The sequence below is a fragment of the Glycine max genome, chromosome 18, assembly GCF_000004515.6.
Source record: "Glycine max cultivar Williams 82 chromosome 18, Glycine_max_v4.0, whole genome shotgun sequence".
Classification (NCBI taxonomy): domain Eukaryota; kingdom Viridiplantae; phylum Streptophyta; class Magnoliopsida; order Fabales; family Fabaceae; genus Glycine; species Glycine max.
The window spans coordinates 16,810,809-16,827,929 of NC_038254.2; the positions used below are offsets into that span (position 1 = coordinate 16,810,809).

The 17,121-nt window shown below is 36.2% G+C and overlaps 1 protein-coding gene and 1 non-coding gene across 2 annotated transcripts; both read right to left on the reverse strand.

Moving 5' to 3' along the window:
• Positions 1–675: 675 nt before the first annotated feature.
• LOC102668434 (uncharacterized) lies at positions 676–1,388 on the reverse strand. The gene is made up of 5 exons (XM_006603221.1): positions 1,342–1,388; positions 1,165–1,269; positions 1,017–1,086; positions 823–917; positions 676–742 (listed from the first exon to the last, which is right to left on the reverse strand). The coding sequence occupies exons 1-5, from the start codon at positions 1,386–1,388 to the stop codon at positions 676–678; spliced, it is 384 nt and encodes a 127-aa protein (XP_006603284.1).
• Positions 1,389–15,601: 14,213 nt separating this feature from the next.
• LOC113000320 (small nucleolar RNA R71) lies at positions 15,602–15,708 on the reverse strand. The gene has a single exon (XR_003265610.1). It is a non-coding gene; the product is annotated as a small nucleolar RNA R71 (small nucleolar RNA).
• Between the last annotated feature and the right edge of the window lie 1,413 nt (positions 15,709–17,121).

The following is a 17,121-nucleotide window of genomic DNA, read 5'->3' on the forward strand; positions in this document are numbered from 1 at the left end:
CCATCTTTTGCCCCAACTTTCACAAGCTAGCTACTTCATACTTTGACCTTGCACTATTAGAAAATATGCTTTTTACATCAGTTATTTATGACTTTCATATTAGCCTTGGCAGTTAACATCGGTTTTTAACAAAAACTAATGTTAACGTATAAGTTAACATCGGTTTTTGTAGAAAACCGATGTTAACATCATAAAAAAAACCAATGTTAATATACACAAGTAACATCGGTTTATTGAAAAATTGATGTTAACTTATATGTTACATCGGTATTTTGGACAAACCGATGTTGTTTGTGCATATTAACATTGTTTTTTTTTAAAAAAAAAACCGATGTTGTTATTAGGATTTTTTTTAATACACTGTCTGTTTTTACAAAAAAAACCCAAAAATTAACCTGCAAATTTGAAATCGGACCACACAACACAACATATATCATTTGCATTCTGCTTTGAAACAGTTTTTAGCAGAAAGCTAGCTAATAAACTATCAATTGTAAAAAATCAATTGATAACTATGAATAAATAATTTATTAATATCTATCAATAAAGAATATTCAATGTTAAAAGGAAACAAAAATTGTAAAAAATGTAAAGCAAGGTAGTAAACTAATTAAGTAAACTAAAATTACAAAGTTCCATAACATCCTAAGTTTTATTTCTAACTTTGAGATAATACTATGCCCACTGAATGCGAAGCGTCTTCAATCTCTTTGCTTTCAATGGTCTAACATCATTAAAATAATGCATGATCAAATAAAACATAAGTCAATAATGTAATACCAATGATAACAAAATCAAATTTGTTTGAAATAAACAATTACTGTTTCCCAATTATTCCTGAAACTTCCTAAGATTATAGTGGACATCCAGTGCATCACGTAATAGCCACAGTCAGTGCATCCTTTTTGTCTATTACACTAAATACATAATGAAATTTAGATATTAAACGTTAACTACAATTTAGTGTACACACACATAAAATATATATAAGTAGAAGTTTTCTTTAAATCACTTACTTTAACAACAATCCACCTAGCACCAGCCTTGGATTTAGGTTGTGGAGTATCATCAAGTCCTTTCAAAGCACTGTTGAATACAAGGAACATTAAAATATTGATGTTGCTAAGTAATGCTAATACAAATGTATTGAAAAATAACACTGACCTGTTAATTATTCCTTTAAGGTAGTTGTCTGGCCTATTATGCAAGGAACAAAACCAAACAACAAGATTTTTCTTAGGCAAAATGAAGACCATTTGCCAGTGTTCGCTGCAGTGGAGACCAATACAGGTTATGGTAGTATTATACATTATTTAAATTCATTTGTTCAGTTTTACTTGCCCATTCAGGTAGGCTCCTAGGTAGAAATCGCGTTTTGAATTCTGCATCTAGTTCTTCAGGTAACTTTCTGATTCAAATTGCAATTGCCCATATCTCTGGATGGATTGTGGCTCGAGGAATCCATACAGATCAGAATTCCTCGCTCGCATACTTGTCTCAGTCAGATGCCTATTGTTGTTAACACAAAGTTAATTATGTATGAATTTAAAACAATAACTTAAGTAATTGACAATAATCTATATTGACTTACAGAATCCACAACTGTATAATAGAGATGTTGAGACATTGACCACCGTGTGTTATTTCAGACAGGTCTTCATGCTTTATGTACAAAGGGAAGTCTTAATTAAACACCACGAACACAACAACATCCCACATAACCTGCAATGGCTTCAAAAAAAGTTATGGGATAGTCAATGTCATCAAATATAGGGGATCATCAACCACATGATCTGGCCTATCTACAGCTCCCTATTTATCCAACATAGTTAATTAACATAATTCAATTACAGTGAACAATTGAATTGAAAAAAGAAGCATTTAATGACAGTAAAATACCTGTTCTGATAAACGCTTCACCATATACCTTCCTCTAAGAAGCAAGGGTTTCCTTAATCAATCATATTACGGAGAGCAAAGAGAGAAAGTCACTCTTCTTATCGTTCGCCCACTTCACTTCTCTTGAAAGACAAGACAGGGAAGAGGTAGCGTCTAGGCCGAAAAACTCGTGGCTAAGGTCCATGCACACTAGTTCAACGCGCTCACGTAAAACACACGAACTAAACTAGCAAGATTAGGGTTTGGTTTTTAAGACAGCGCAGACTCAAGGAATAAGTTTGCTTCAAAGCTAGAAAGGCTTAATAAGCGCATCTCCAGTACACTGAGTTGCGGGTTGGCCAAACAAGAAATGTGTTAAGTGTCTGCCCCACTAAGTTAACCTCGTTAGTGGGTACAGGAACAGGAGCATCTGCATCTTTAACCTCCTCAACACCAACCTTCACTTGATCATGCAACAAAGGGATGCTGTGAACAGTTGTGGATCCCTCATAAACTCTTCCTAGGGAACCCAGGCGGGGAGGATTTTCTTTAATGTACAACCCGCATTTGTCTGAGTCACCCGTGTCTGGATCATTCCTTGAGGGACCAACATAACTCTTCTTTGTGCTGACATGAGCAGTTGAGGGACCAACCTCAGGCTCCGGAGGTAGTGCAAGTCCCTATGATTGCATCTGTGACTGAAACTGGGATTGCATCTGGCTGAAGGATAACATCAATTGTCGAGTCACTTTTTTTGTGATCGATTCCTTCAGCCGGTCCCTAATTTGTTGAGTCAGATGCTCTAGTTCTTCAATAGCCATGGAGGAAGAAGTGAGGGAGGTCCATGGAGCCGATCCAAAGTATTGCTTGATGGTTACACCGGCTCTAGCAACATGCACATGACCAGGGTGTTCTGGTCGCCCAATGGCAGCAGTCAGGACATTATGACGTCCATGGGGGACAAAGGAACCCTGTGACGCCTGTTCCTTCAATGAGTCATGTACAAAACACATTTATTTGTTTAGTCAATCAGAGAATAAATATAAATAATTACAATTATTAATTGAAAGTGACTTACAATCTTCTCAGCAATTTCCTTTGCTGCCTCAGACGTCATCTGGCCAGTTTTTTTGGCGCGGGCCATCTTCCACTTCACGTGCCGTCTGATGGAAGATGGAGGGTCAATCACGACCTTAATGCTTCTGAATTGAGTAGCTTCCTCTAATTTTTTCTTTGTCTTCTCAGCCATTAGCTTCTGTTATAAATATTCATAACCCCTACGAGACAACACATGGGGGGCAGTATTTTGCTTCTGGATGGCATGTGCCTTTTTCCGCACATCCTGTAAAAATTGAACATTAATGAAACTCATGGTTAAAATGTATTATAATAAGTGAATTCTAACTTGAAAACAATGAAAATGAAAAAGTACATACCTCCCACGAGGGGTCTCTACGGCTCCGACAAAACTAGGCCCATTTCTCCTTGCTAATGTCATATTTTTCACAAACAATTTCATCCATACTGTCCATATCGGCTGCAAGTGCCCATTTTGACGTCAAATTAGACATAAACTGTCTCCACCGCTCCCCACAGTCTGAAGTATTTTCTTCTTTGTCCTAACATCAGATGCTTAAGGGATATCAAATTGAGCCTGACAAACAACAAATTAGGTTTTATTGTTAGTAAATTATAAATTTTGCCTAATAAACAAAAATGCATGATTAAAAATAAAATACCTGAATATCCTCCTATATCAAATCCTTCTGAGCAATAGGGACTTGCTTCCAATTCTCGTATGTCATGTCGACCTTATCACGAGTGACAATCCCCAACTGTGTTCTTAATTTCTTCTTGTGGGGACCGTCGGCCTTCCCGGTCGCAAGATCGACCTGGACCACCGGTCTGTCTGCCCCAGCTGGTCTAGTCGCCAATGATCTTAGCCGTGTGGTTTTTCTTGTCCACTTCAAGGTAGACGACAACTATGATGTTGCTTCAGTAGGAGGAGGAGGAGAAGGAGGAGGGGGAGAGTTGGACAGAGTAGCCATCGGCCTGTAAAGAAACAAACTTTAGTTAATTAACATTATCCAAAAACTGAATCAGTTATGTAAATGAATGTACTTAAATGAAATACATAATAAGAAAATTACATTAGACAATGTTAATTAATTCTCCTTCATCATGATCATTATGATTAGCATGAACGTCGTCAGCTTCTTTTTCTCCGACGATGTTAGGCGATATTTGTGTGGACAAAGGACTAACATAAGTATCAATGTATGAATCATCATCTTCTACATTAACACCAATTTTTTCCCATGTAGAACCACTGACCACCTTTTATCAGAAGGGTCTTGAACATAAAATACCTGTTTAGCTTGTTCTGCCATAATGAAAGGGTCATTCTGGTAAGCTAGTTTCTTTAGATCTACCAACGTAAATCCTACATCATCGGTCTGCACACCGGTGCTGTTGTCAGCCCATTTACATTTGAAAAAACAAACAGTAAATTTGACATAGTTTAGCTCCCAGATTTGTTCAATGAACCCAAAGTAAGGGATAAAAGCTACACAGGGATGATGTAAGCTCCATTGGAGCTTGTAGGCCTAGGATCTTCTTCATCAATGGATTACTTTGCTTCTTGGAAGATGAATGGCAGTGGAATGGAGAAGGAAGAGAGATAGGAGATGCCACTTCAAGGAGAAGATGAGTCTAGAAGAAGCTCACCACCATAGGAGGCCATGAATAAGAGCTTGAAGGAAGAATGAGATGAATGAAGGAAGAGGGAGAGAAGAGCACGAAACTTTATGCTCTAAAAGAGCTCTGAAATCTGAAGTTTAATATTCAAATGATCAAAGTTCCAAAAAATGCACACACATGACCTCCATTTATAGCCTAAGTGTCACACAAAATTGGAGAGAAATTTGACTTGAATTTGAAATTAAATTTGTGGAACCAAAATTTCACTAATTATGATTACTGAATTTTAGCTATGGTTCAGCCCACTAATCCAAGATCAAGTCCTAGATTCTCCACTAAGTGTGTTTAGGTGTCATGAGGCATATAAAGCATGAAGAACATGCACAAAGTGTGACTATATGATGTGGCAATAGGGTGTAGCAAGCAAATGCTCACCTCCCCCTCTAAAATTTAATTGGATTGGGCTTCTCCCAATTCAATTAAATTTATTTATCAACACACACATCAAATATTCACTTAATGCATGTAAAATTACAAAACTACCCCTAATACAAAAACTAGTCTAGGTGCCCTAAAATACAAGGGCTGAAAAATCCTACATTTCTAGGGTACCCTACCTACATTATGGAGTCCTAAATACAAGGCCCAAAAATAATGAAATCCTAATCTAATATGTACAAAGATAAGTGGGCTCATACTTAGCCCATGGGCCCAAAATCTATCCTAAGGCTCATGAGAACCTTAGGGCCTTCTTTTGCATCTCTGGCCCAATCTTCTTGGAGTCTTTTATCCAATTCCCTTGGGGGTAAGATTGCATCATTCCCTCTCCCTTGAAAAGGATTTGACCTCAAATCCATAGTTTCTTGAAACTTAGGGATTCTTTCCTCAACACCTTTTGTAAAAGTTTGTTAAGTCATTGAAGCCCCAAATTTCCTTTATACATGGTGGAGTAGGACACTCAGGAATGACCTTTATTCTTTTAGGGTCCATGGGAAGCCCTTGATCACTATTTAAAATGTTAAGGAAAGTAATGAAATAAAACATACCTTTTTCTTTATTTTCATGTTGATTATTCCTACAAAAAATTATGAAAAACCTAAGGTGTCCCATATGAGCACCTAAGTTTGTATTGAAACAAAAAATAAGAACAAACCTACCCAATGAGTCCCTATGTACACAAATCATAAAGATGTTGGGTGCATAAGTGATTTTACAAAAGAGGGTTGAACCACTCAACACATTCATTATACCACCTATCATAGGGATTTAGTGCCTCATAATACTTATTTTGGGCACCAACAAAGCACAAGGATTTAAGCTCTTACGAACCAAACTCTTATCCAACAACTCCTTTACTTGAGGAATAACCTCAAGCTCAAGAGGTATGGCGGTGCTAAGGGATGTTTCCCTTGACAAGAGAAGGTAGAAAGATTGTTTAAGAAGGAGTGCTCTTTTGATATCACATTTTGTTGCAAAATGATTTTCCTTCTTAACAATCTTCTTGGAGGAATCTTTTTCCTCTTTTTCCTTCCCCTTGGCCTTTGAAGACAAGGCCTTACTATCCTTCTTTATCTTTTGGTTTTCTAGTTTTTCTTCCTCATCCCTTTTATCTTTCATAGTTAGTTGATCCTTGGCCACCTGTGAAGGTGTTTAAGGACACAACACAAATTTAGTGCCAACATGGGTGAGGGTAATCTCATTAGTTAGGCCATTGTAAATGATCTTCCTATAAAATTGCCATGGCCTTCCTAAAAGAATAGGCCCTACCTCTAAGGGAACTATATCATAATTAACTTCATCCTTATATGTCCCAATGGAGAAAGGTACCTTCACTTGTTGGTTAACTATCATTTCCCCTTGTTCATTGAGCCATTGAAGTTTATATGGTTTTGGGTGAGGAATGATAGTGAGGTTTAACTTAGAAACTAATCTTGTGCTACAACAATTGCAACAAGATCCACTATCCACAATGAGAGAACAAGTTTTATGTAAAATTTTGCATCTTGTATGAAAGATGTTCTCTCTTTGGGATTGAGATAGATCACAAGATTGACCTCCAAGGAGCCTTCTAACCATTAGGAGGTCACCTTCTTCATGGGGGTAGACTTCCTCACTAGACTCTTCACCCTTTACTTCATCTTCACTTCCACTAGAGGAAGGGGAAGAAGTAGTCTCCTCTTGACTACTATAAATGTCTTGACCCCTCATAATCATGGTTTTCTTTGTGTAGAAGCAAGCTTCATGATGTTGAATCAAGATTGATTCAAGGAGTTTTGATGATAACAAAGATGATGACAAAAAGACCAAGAGAATGAGTTCAAGATTGAATCAAGAACACTTTAACAAATCAAGAGGAAATTTGATTTCAAGAATCAAGAATCAAGTTTCAAGAATCAAGAATCAAGAATAATCAAGTTGAAGATTCAAGAATTAAGAAAAGACTCAATCAAGATAAGTACTAAAAAGTTTTTTCAAAACATTGAGTAGCACATGAATTTTTCACAAAACCTTTTACCAAAGAGTTTTTACTCTCTGGTTATTGATTACCAGTTTATTGTAATCGATTACCAGTAGCAAAGATTGTTTTCAAAAAGCTTTCAACTGAATTTACAACATTCCAATTGATTTCAAAATGGTGTAATCGATTACAATGATTTGGTAATCGATTACTAGTGTGTTTGAACGTTGAAATTCAAATTCAAATGTGAAGAGTCACATCCTTTCACAAAAATGCTTTGTGTAATCGATTACAATGATTTGGTAATCGATTACCAGTGATAAGTTTTGAATAAAAGTCAAAAGATGTAACTCTTCCAATGGTTTTCAAGTTTTTCTAAAAGTTATAACTCTTCTAATGGTTTTCTTAACCAGACATGAAGAGTCTATAAAAACAAGACCTTAACTTGCATTTTATAATACATTAAATACATTGATTTCAATCCTTTACAACCCTTCAGTCTCTTTGAACATCTTCTTGAATTTCTTCTTCTTCTTCCTTTGTCAAAAGCTTTCTTAAGTTTTCTGGTTTTCCAAACCTTGAAAACAAAACTTGTGCTATTCGCCTTTTTCATTCCCTTCTCCCTTTGCCAAAAAGAATTTGCCAAGGACTAACCGCCTGAATTCTTTTTGTGTCTATCTTATCCCTTTTCCAAAAGAACAAAGGACTAACCGCCTAAATTCTTTTGTGTCTCCCCTCTCCCTTGTCAAAGAATTCAAAACGACACAGTCTGAGAATTCTTTTGATTCTTCCCTTTCCCATAAACAAAAGATTTCAAAGGACTAACCGCCTGAGAATTCTTTTGTTTCCCCTTTCACAAAGTTTCAAAGGACTAACCGCCTGAGAACTTTGTCTTAACACATTGGAGGGTACATCCTTTGTGGTACAAGTAGAGGGTACATCTACTTGGGTTGTTGTGACTGCGAACAAGAGAGGGTACATCTCTTGTGGATCAGTTCTAGTGGAGGGTACATCCATTAGGTTGTTCAAAGAGAACAAGGGAAGGTACATCCCTTGTGGATCTTTGCTTGTAAAGGATTTTACAAGGTTGAAAAGAAATCTCAAGGACCGCAGGTCACTAGGGGACTGGATGTAGGCACGGGTTGTTGTCGAACCAGTATAAAACTCTTGTGTTTATCTTCTTCTTCCCTACACTCTTTAATTTCCACTGTGCACTTTAATTAGTGCTTTTACTTTTGATTAAGTTTCTATTTCAGTTATTTACTTTCTTAACATTATAGTAAAAGCCTAATTGAATTTAGTAACATTAAGAAAGATAGATTTTTAATTAGTAAAGGTTCATTAATAATTAATTCAACCCCCTCTTCTTAATTATTTCGAGGCCATTTGATCCAACACTTTGTGGGGCATTGAGAGACAATGTGACCTCTCCCAAGACATTTGAAGCATTTAATGTTGCTAGTCCCTTCTTGGGAACTAGTCTTAGGGGTGGATTTCTCTATGGTCTTACCCATATCTTCCTTGGGTTTTTAAGGTGCAGCCCCCAAAATTCCTTGGGTTTGGTCCTTCCTTGGATAAGAGTGAAAGCCATAAGATTTTGAAGAAGACTTTCTTCTAAGTTGTTGCTCCACTTTATACAAAGTTGGGCTAGCTCATCTAGGTCCCTATATGGAAGGAGTTCAACCTTATCCCTCACTTCCATATTAAGCCCACTAAGGAACCTAGCTATGCTTGTTCTTTCCTCCTTCCTAAGTCCAGCTCTTAAAAAGAGTAGTTCCATTTGTTGTCTATATTCTTCAACACTCATACTCCCTTGTCTAAGCCTTTGGAGCTTGTCCATAAGCTCCCTTTCATAGTAGGAGGGAATGTGCCTCTTCCTAAAGGCACTCTTAAGATCATTCCAATACTCTACTAAAGGATCCCCATGAATCCTTCGTTCCCTAACAAGGGAAGTCCACCAATAGAGGGCATACCCTTGAAAGCTAAGGGTAGTCAATGGAACTTTTCTCTCTTTGCTAATATGATGGCAAGCAAAGAGTTGTTCAACCTTCATTTCCCAATCTAAGTAGGCCTCAACATTATCTTTTCCATGGAAATATGAGAGGCTAATGTTAACCTCTTGAGGCCTTCTATCCTTTTCTTTTCTTTGGGAACGATGTTTAGTATGTGAACTATGGCGCCCTCTATAATAGTCGCTAAGTTCTTCACTCAAACTCTTGCAAGAGTCATGACTACTATAGGATGCATGTTTTTCTCTTTTCATTTCTTTCATTATTTTTCTTCTTTCTTCCTCTCTTATTTTCTCTCTTTCATCTTGACTTATTTATTCCACTCTTTTTTTACCTTTTTCTTTTCTCTCTTGTTTTTCTTTCCACAACTTAAGGGATCTCAACTCATCTAATATCTTATACAATGGGTCCTTAGGAGTATAACCCTCACCATTAACACTAGATGAAGAATGAAGACTCATGTTGTTTCCTAAGTTATGGTTCTTTCTTGTTGGGGATTTGAAAACAAAAGGTAAAAGAAACTATGGTTGAAACTAGCCAACATAAACACTAAAAGAGGTGTGAAAGATAAGGTATAAACTAATTGGTAAAAGGCAAGCTATCTAGGCGGTTTAACAATGGAGGGAAAAGGAAATAAGCTATGAAAGTAAGCAAGAAATTAAAATGCAAGAAATGCAAACTAGGCGGATTCTAAGAGTGTTTGGATGACCTCATTTAAGGTTCCCAACAAAACACTCACTATCCTAAGGGAAAATTGCCTAAAATTATTACACACAAATGGAAGTTGGGTGACCTATTGGAGGCTCCTAACTTACTTCCAATGAAAGGCCTTTTTGTTACAAAATTTGAAAGCAAAGCAAATTGCCAATTACAAAATTACAAAAAAAAAAAAAGTCCTCAATTTTGGTGGCTATTCTCTCTTTGGTGTTTCACTCAATTTGGAGTGCTTCTTAGTCCAATAGCTCTTAAGGTGGTTGGCCCCTTGCTTCTTGACTCAAATTCTTCAAGGTATGGCACCAATCCTCCTTTCCAATTTCCTATATGGCAACTCACAAGCAAGGAAACAAAGAGACAAACAATAACCAAAGACCAAAAAAAATGAAATGAAAGCTAAACCAATAGAGTTTTAACAAGACAAATTTTCAAGGATTATTCAACAATTAAAGCAACGAAAAGCACACAAAAGCAAGCTAGAACTCAAAGAGAAACCTAAAATGGCTCTAGAGTAGAGTAGAAAAACTAAAAAAAAAAAGACTCAAGAAACCTCTAGTTTTGGCACTTGTTTTCGCAATAATTTTCAATTGAAATTTCAAAACTAGGATTGGAATAAAATAGGCACCAATTATAGAACAAATTTGGAGCCAAAACAACAAGCACCAAATCGCTTGGTTCTTTTTTCATAATTTTTTTCCAGATGTCTAGAAAGTTAGGTAAAAATTTCACCTCAAAAAACATAGTGACCAATTCCCATTAATTTATACAAGTTCATATGGTCAAGCTGCTAGCACCAGCGATTTCAACCTAGAAATCAAGAGTAATGTTTATGTTGCCTAAGGCTTAGATAGTTACAATTTGTGTTTGCTTATGATCAATTATCTTGAATAACACAATTCAAGAGAGCTTAAGACTTATTTTGATTCACAAATCCAGCCACAACTCAGCACCACAACTCAACTTCATCATAGGCATCATGTAGGAAACTTAGAAAAAAAAAAAAAAAGAGTGTAACAACAAGACTACTTCTAGGAATTAATTTAGAACATGTTATGAACTAAATAACATGCATGAATTAGACTCAAAATTCAAAACATAGGCTAAGAATGACAAGAATACATGAACAAGTGTATCTAGAATTCAATAAACAAAATAAAAATTCAACACAAACTTAGAACATAATGTGACAATTACTATGACTAAACATGACTCTAAGACAACATGGATTAAGTGATTTACGCTTAGATTTTTGTGTTTTTTTTCTAATCAATATTTTGGAAGAAAATTTATATGTAAAGGTTCAGCACAAGAATATTATGAATGAAAATTGATAGAACCTAAAATCAACACAAAAATAAGATTCAAGAGTAGATCTACAAAATTTGAACCATAGAAATGCAAGAACAAGTGTAGATCTAAGATTTAATCGGTTTATTTTTTTTGAATCTACTCTAAACAGTACCAAACCACAAGAAAATGGAGTATATACATGGAGAATAAGATGAAGAACAAGGAATTAAAGAGAATTCACCGAACAAAAAGATAGAGGAAGCAAAAGAACATCACCTAGATGAAGATGCTCTTGATACCACATGATGTAAGCTCCATTGGAGCTTGTAGGGCTAGGATCTTCTTCATCAATGGATTCCTTTGCTTCTTGGAAGATGAATGACAATGGAATGGAGAAGGAAGAGAGAGAGGAGACGCCACTTCAAGGAGAAGATGAATCTAGAAGAAGCTCACCGCCATAGGAGGCCATGGATAAGAGCTTGGAGGAAAAAAGAGATGAATGAAGGGAGAGGGAGAGAAGAGCACGAAATTTTGTGCTCTAAAAGAGCTATGAAATATGAAGTTTAGTATTCAAATGATCAAAGTTCCAAAAAATGCACACACATGACCTCTATTTATAGCCTAAGTGTCACACAAAATTGGAGGGAAATTTGAATTTCTATTCAAATTTCACTTGAATTTGAAATTAAATTTGGGGAGCCAAAATTTCACAAATTATGATTAGTGAATTTTAGCTATGTTTCAGCCTACTAATCCAAGATCAAGTCCAAGATTCTCCACTAAGTGTGTTTAGGTGTCATGAGGCATGTAAAGCATGAAGGACATGCACAGAGTGTGACTATAAGATGTGGCAATGGGATGTAGTAAGCAAATGCTCACCTCCCCCTCTAAAATTTAATTGGATTGGGCTACCCCCAATTCAATTAAATTTATTTATCAACACACATCAAATATTCACTTAATGCATGTGAAATTACAAAACTACCCCTAATACAAAAACTAGTCTAGGTGCCCTAAAATACAACGACTGAAAAATCCTACATTTCTAGGGTTCCCTACCTACATTATGGAGCCCTAAATACAAGGCCCAAAAATAATGAAATCCTAATCCAATATGTACAAAGATAAGTGGGCTCATACTTAGCCCATGGGCCCAAAATCTACCCTAAGGCTCATGAGAACCTTAAGGCCTTCTCTTGCATCTCTGGCCCAATCTTCTTAGAGTCTTCTATCCAATTCCCTTGGGGGGTAGGATTGCATCACCTTAGGGTGACCCCACTATTTTGCATTGTACTTTTCTTGTCTTGTGCTTTTGTATAAAAGGAATACTTGTTTATGTCGTATGCTTGCCAAGTTATAACATTTCTTTTAGGCCTATCTGCTAGCTTTTTTAATGTTTCAGAAGCATTTTCATCAGCTAAGATTGTATCTTTAAACCAATCAAGGAAAGTCTTGTTATGCTTTTTCAAGACCCAGTTCTTTGACATTTTTGGATTACTTTGTTTCACTAAACTTTCATGATGAAGTATGTATGGCAAAACTTCATTATTTTTATTCAACACATACAAGTGAGCTTGTAACAAATCTTCTACACTTGGAGTGCTAACATGCAGTCCTTTTGAACCCTTACCGCACACTCTGTCGTCATGCCGAGACTCAGGAAGCCCATTAGGTTTAGCCTTTTCAATGTACTCTGAACAAAATTCAATGGCTTCTTTTGCAATGTACCTTTCAACAATAGATGCTTCCAGACGATGTAAATTCTTCGTATACCCTTTTAAGATCTTCATGTATCGCTAAACCGGGTACATCCACTGCAAAAAAAAATAGGACCATAACATTTGATTTCTCTAACCAGATGAACAACTAAGTGAACCATGATGTTAAAGAAAGCAGGAGGAAAATACATCTTCAACTAGCACAGTATAATAGTAGCCTCATTTTCCAACTCATCTAACTTCACAGGATCAACAACTTTGATACATATGGCATTGAAAAAAAAGCACAAGCGAGTTATGGCTAACCTGACTTTGTTAGGAAAAATGTCTCGTATGGCCATGGCTAACAATTGTTGCATCAACACGTGACAATTGTGAGACTTTAACCCTACCAACTTAAGATCCTTCAACTGTACAAGGCTCTTAATATTTGAAGAGTATCCTTGTGGGACTTTGACCCGGTGCAGACTGATGTGCCATTATTTTCTCCTATTTCTTAACCCTTTTTGCACCATTTTAATTACTGATTAGTCTTAATTGTCAAATTAATTAGGAAGTTTTATTATTTGGGCCCATTCAGCTAATTTGATATTTTTAATCTAATTTCAAGAATTAATGAAGCATTGGGCTTGAATCCAAAATTGGGCTTGGACTTGAAGAGGGCAGACTAATTTATTCTACAAAATTTTATCTTATCTAGACTTTATCTTATCTAGATATTATTTAGATTTGATCTCATCTAGATATTATTTCATCTAGATCTTATCTTATATAGATTTGATTTTATTTTATTTATGGGCTTGGATTTAAAAGAGATTTGTAAGCTTTGGGGCTGGAAAACTATATAAGAGCACCAAGGTTCTAGTTTAGGCCATCTCTCCTTCTCTTCTCTCTCTCTCTCTCTCTCTCTCTCTCTCTCTCTCTCCTTTTTCGTTTTTAGTTTTAGACTTCTCTTCTTCTTTTAGACACTTTTTCGTTTTGCAATTCCAGTTGTTACTTTTCATTTCAGCAATAAAATTTTGTTCTCTATTGATTAATGGAAGGCTAAGTCTCCAGCGTTATTTTCTCTTGAGGATCAAGCACAGTTTTCTTTGAGGTTCTATTATTATTATTAAATTCTGATCAATTTTTCCTCTTCACTAATTACTCTGAATTTGTTGCTATTAATTCATGCATGCTTAGTGTTTGATTAATTGTCTCTGCGCTTAATTTACGTTCATGCTTAATGATTGTTTATGATTAATTGGTGTATGTGTTGCTTAATCACATAATGAATGCCTTATGTTAAATTTCGCTTTGTAATTTAATTTAGGGTTGGATTAAGTGGTTGAACTGATAAAGGATAAACTCTCGTAACCTAGGATAAGAGACTTGCTTGTGAATCAAGGGGAAGCAACGTGTTTTAATTCTGATATTTTCTAATTCAATTTTACTCGTTGTTTAATTTACAAAAACAACAAACCCCCCCCCCCCCCCCAATTCGTTACTATTTTATTACTATCTATTATGAACGTTTGGTTAATCATTGCTCGTTGGGAGACGACCTAGGATCACTTCCTAGATACTGCATTTTTAATGTTTATTTGATTCGGGTAAGGCCTCGATCAAATTTAGCGCCGTTGCCGGGGAGCAGTGTCCAAAGGTTCACAATAGCTAGTAATTCGTGTTTTATGTTTAGTTGTTTTATGCTTTCGTGTGTTGTGTTAGTGTTGTGTTCGTGTTGCGTTAAGTGTTGTTTAGTGTCTTGCTATTTTGTTTAGTGTGGTGTTTTGTTTTAGTTTTTATGTTCAGTGCTTCCCCTATTTCAGTTATGTGTTTTGCTGTGAATAGTGATTTGTGATGGATTTAGTGACCACTTTTGTTGAACTGGAAAACAGGGTAGTAGTGGAAATCCCTTAGCGACGAATTTTAGAGACCACCCTTACTGAATTAATTGGGATTTTTTGTTTTGGTAGCTATAATTGGGATTATATATGTATTTGGGGTAGAAAAAAATTTCTCATGCCGTGGTAGCCCTCCATAGGCTAGCTGAGGTCTCTTTCTTCCAAAAATTGTGATTCTGTCAAAAGTTTTTTATTTTCCAAGTATTATTCTCTTATTTTTCTTAACTTATCATTTTTAGCTTCCATAGTTAGACTTTGAATTTTTTTTTGAAATGTTTTGTGCTATCTTCTCATCATTTTATATGGTTGCTCACAAAATTTCAAGTCATTTGGATATCATTTAATGGTAGCTGTAGTTCAAACCTACACTGTTACTTGCATAAGAAGGCAACTAGTTGTGCATGCTGAATATAGTGTATGACTAGAGGCAATCCATCTTACTTACAACCCTTTGATCCTAAGATAGATAGGAAATTTCATAGATTAGTTAGACATCATTTAGTACCTTTTGAGCATCCTGAGCATTCTGTTATTGGTGATTTTGAGCATTATAATTTTGAACATTCTGAGAACATGACACAACCTCCACCCCGTGAGAGGACTCTAAGGGAAATGGCTGCACCTGATTTTGCCTATGAAAGATTGTGCATCCAATACCCTGATGAGGATGTCCCATATGTTCTTAAAACTGGACTGATCCATTTGCTTCCAAAGTTTCATGGCCTTGCAGGTGAAGACCCGCACAAACATCTGAAAGAATTCCATATTGTCTGCTCCACCATGAAACCACCAAATGTCCAGGAGGATCACATATTTTTGAAGGCCTTTCCCCATTCTTTAGAGGGAGTGGCAAAGGACTGGCTTTATTACCTTGCTCCATGGTCCATCACGAGTTGGGATGACCTCAAGAGAGTATTCTTAGAAAAAATTTTCCCTGCTTCCAGGACCACAACCATCAGAAAAGATATTTCAGGAATTAGGCAACTCAGTGGAGATAGCTTATATGAATACTGGGAGAGATTTAAGAAACTATGTGCCATTTGCCCTCACCACCAGATTTCTAAGCAGCTTCTTCTCCAATATTTTTATGAAAGACTCAGTAACATGGAGAGAAGTATGATAGATGCTGCCAGTGGTGGAGTCCTTGGAGACATGACCCCTGCTGAAGCCAGAAATTTAATTGAGAAGATGGCTTCAAACTCCCAGCAATTTAGTGTCAGAAGTGATGCTATTGTCATTAGAGGAGTGCATGAAGTAGCCACGAATTCATCTTCATCTGTTGAGACTAAGAAGCTTGAAGGTAAACTAGATGCCTTGGTTAACCTGGTAACCCAACTGGCCATGAATCAAAAATCTGCACCTGTCGCCAGACTCTGTGATTTATGCTCCTCTGCCGACCACCACACAGACCTTTGCCCTTCTGTGCAACAATCTGAAGCAATTGAACAGCCTGAAGCTTATGCTGCAAACATCTACAATATACCTCCTCAACCACAGCAGCAAAATCAGCCACAATGAAACAATTATGACCTCTCCAGCAACAGGTACAATCCCGGGTGGAGGAATCATCCCAACCTTAGATGGTCGAATCCTTCACAACAGTAGCAACAAGAACCTTATTTTCAAAATGTTGCTTGTAGAAGCAAAGCTTCATGATGAATCAAGATTGATTCAAAGATGTTTTGATGATAACAAAGATGATGACAAAAAGCTCAAAGGTCAATCAAAGAATGAGTTCAAGATGTTCAAAGATAGAATCAAGAACACTTCAAGATTCAAGAGGAAAGTTGAAGAACACTTCAAGATTCAAGAGGAAGTAGAAGAACACTTCAAGATTCAAGAGGAAAGTTGATTTTCAAGAATCAAGAATCAAGATTCAAGGATCAAGCTTTCAAGAATCAAGATCAAGATTCAAGACTCAAGATTCAAGAATCAATAAAAGACTTAATCAAGATAAGTATGAAAAAGTTTTTTCAAAAACTGAGTAGCACATGGATTTTTCTCAAAACATGTTTACCAAAGAGTTTTTACTCTCTGGTAATCGATTACCAGATTATTGTAATCGATTACCAGTAGCAAAATGAATTTGAAAAAAGTTTTCAAATGAATTTACAACGTTCCAAATTGATTTCAAAAAGTTGTAATCGATTACAATGTTTTGGTAATCGATTACCAGTGCCTTTGAATGTTGAAATTCAAATTCAAATGTGAAGAGTCACATCCTTTCACATAAAAGCTTTGTGTAATCGATTACACTGATTTGGTAATCAATTACCAGTGATTGTTTCTGAATAAAAAAAAGATGTAACTCTTCAAATGGTTTTTGACTTTTTCAAATTGGTTTTAAGTTTCTCTAAAAGTCATAACTCTTCTAAATGGTTCTCTTGACCAGACATGAAGAGACTATAAAAGCAAGGCTTTGTTTTACATTTCAATGATCTTGAACAACCTTTACAATACAATCCTTTACA

Coding starts and splice junctions, on each gene's coding strand:
- LOC102668434 (XM_006603221.1), bottom strand. CDS start 1,388: ATGCAGAATTCAAAACGCGATTTCTACCTAGGAGCCTACCTGAATGG. Junction 1,270..1,341: donor CTAGGAGCCTACCTGAATGG/GCAAGTAAAACT, acceptor TCTCCACTGCAG/CGAACACTGGCAAATGGTCT. Junction 918..1,016: donor CTAGGTGGATTGTTGTTAAA/GTAAGTGATTTA, acceptor TTATGTATTTAG/TGTAATAGACAAAAAGGATG.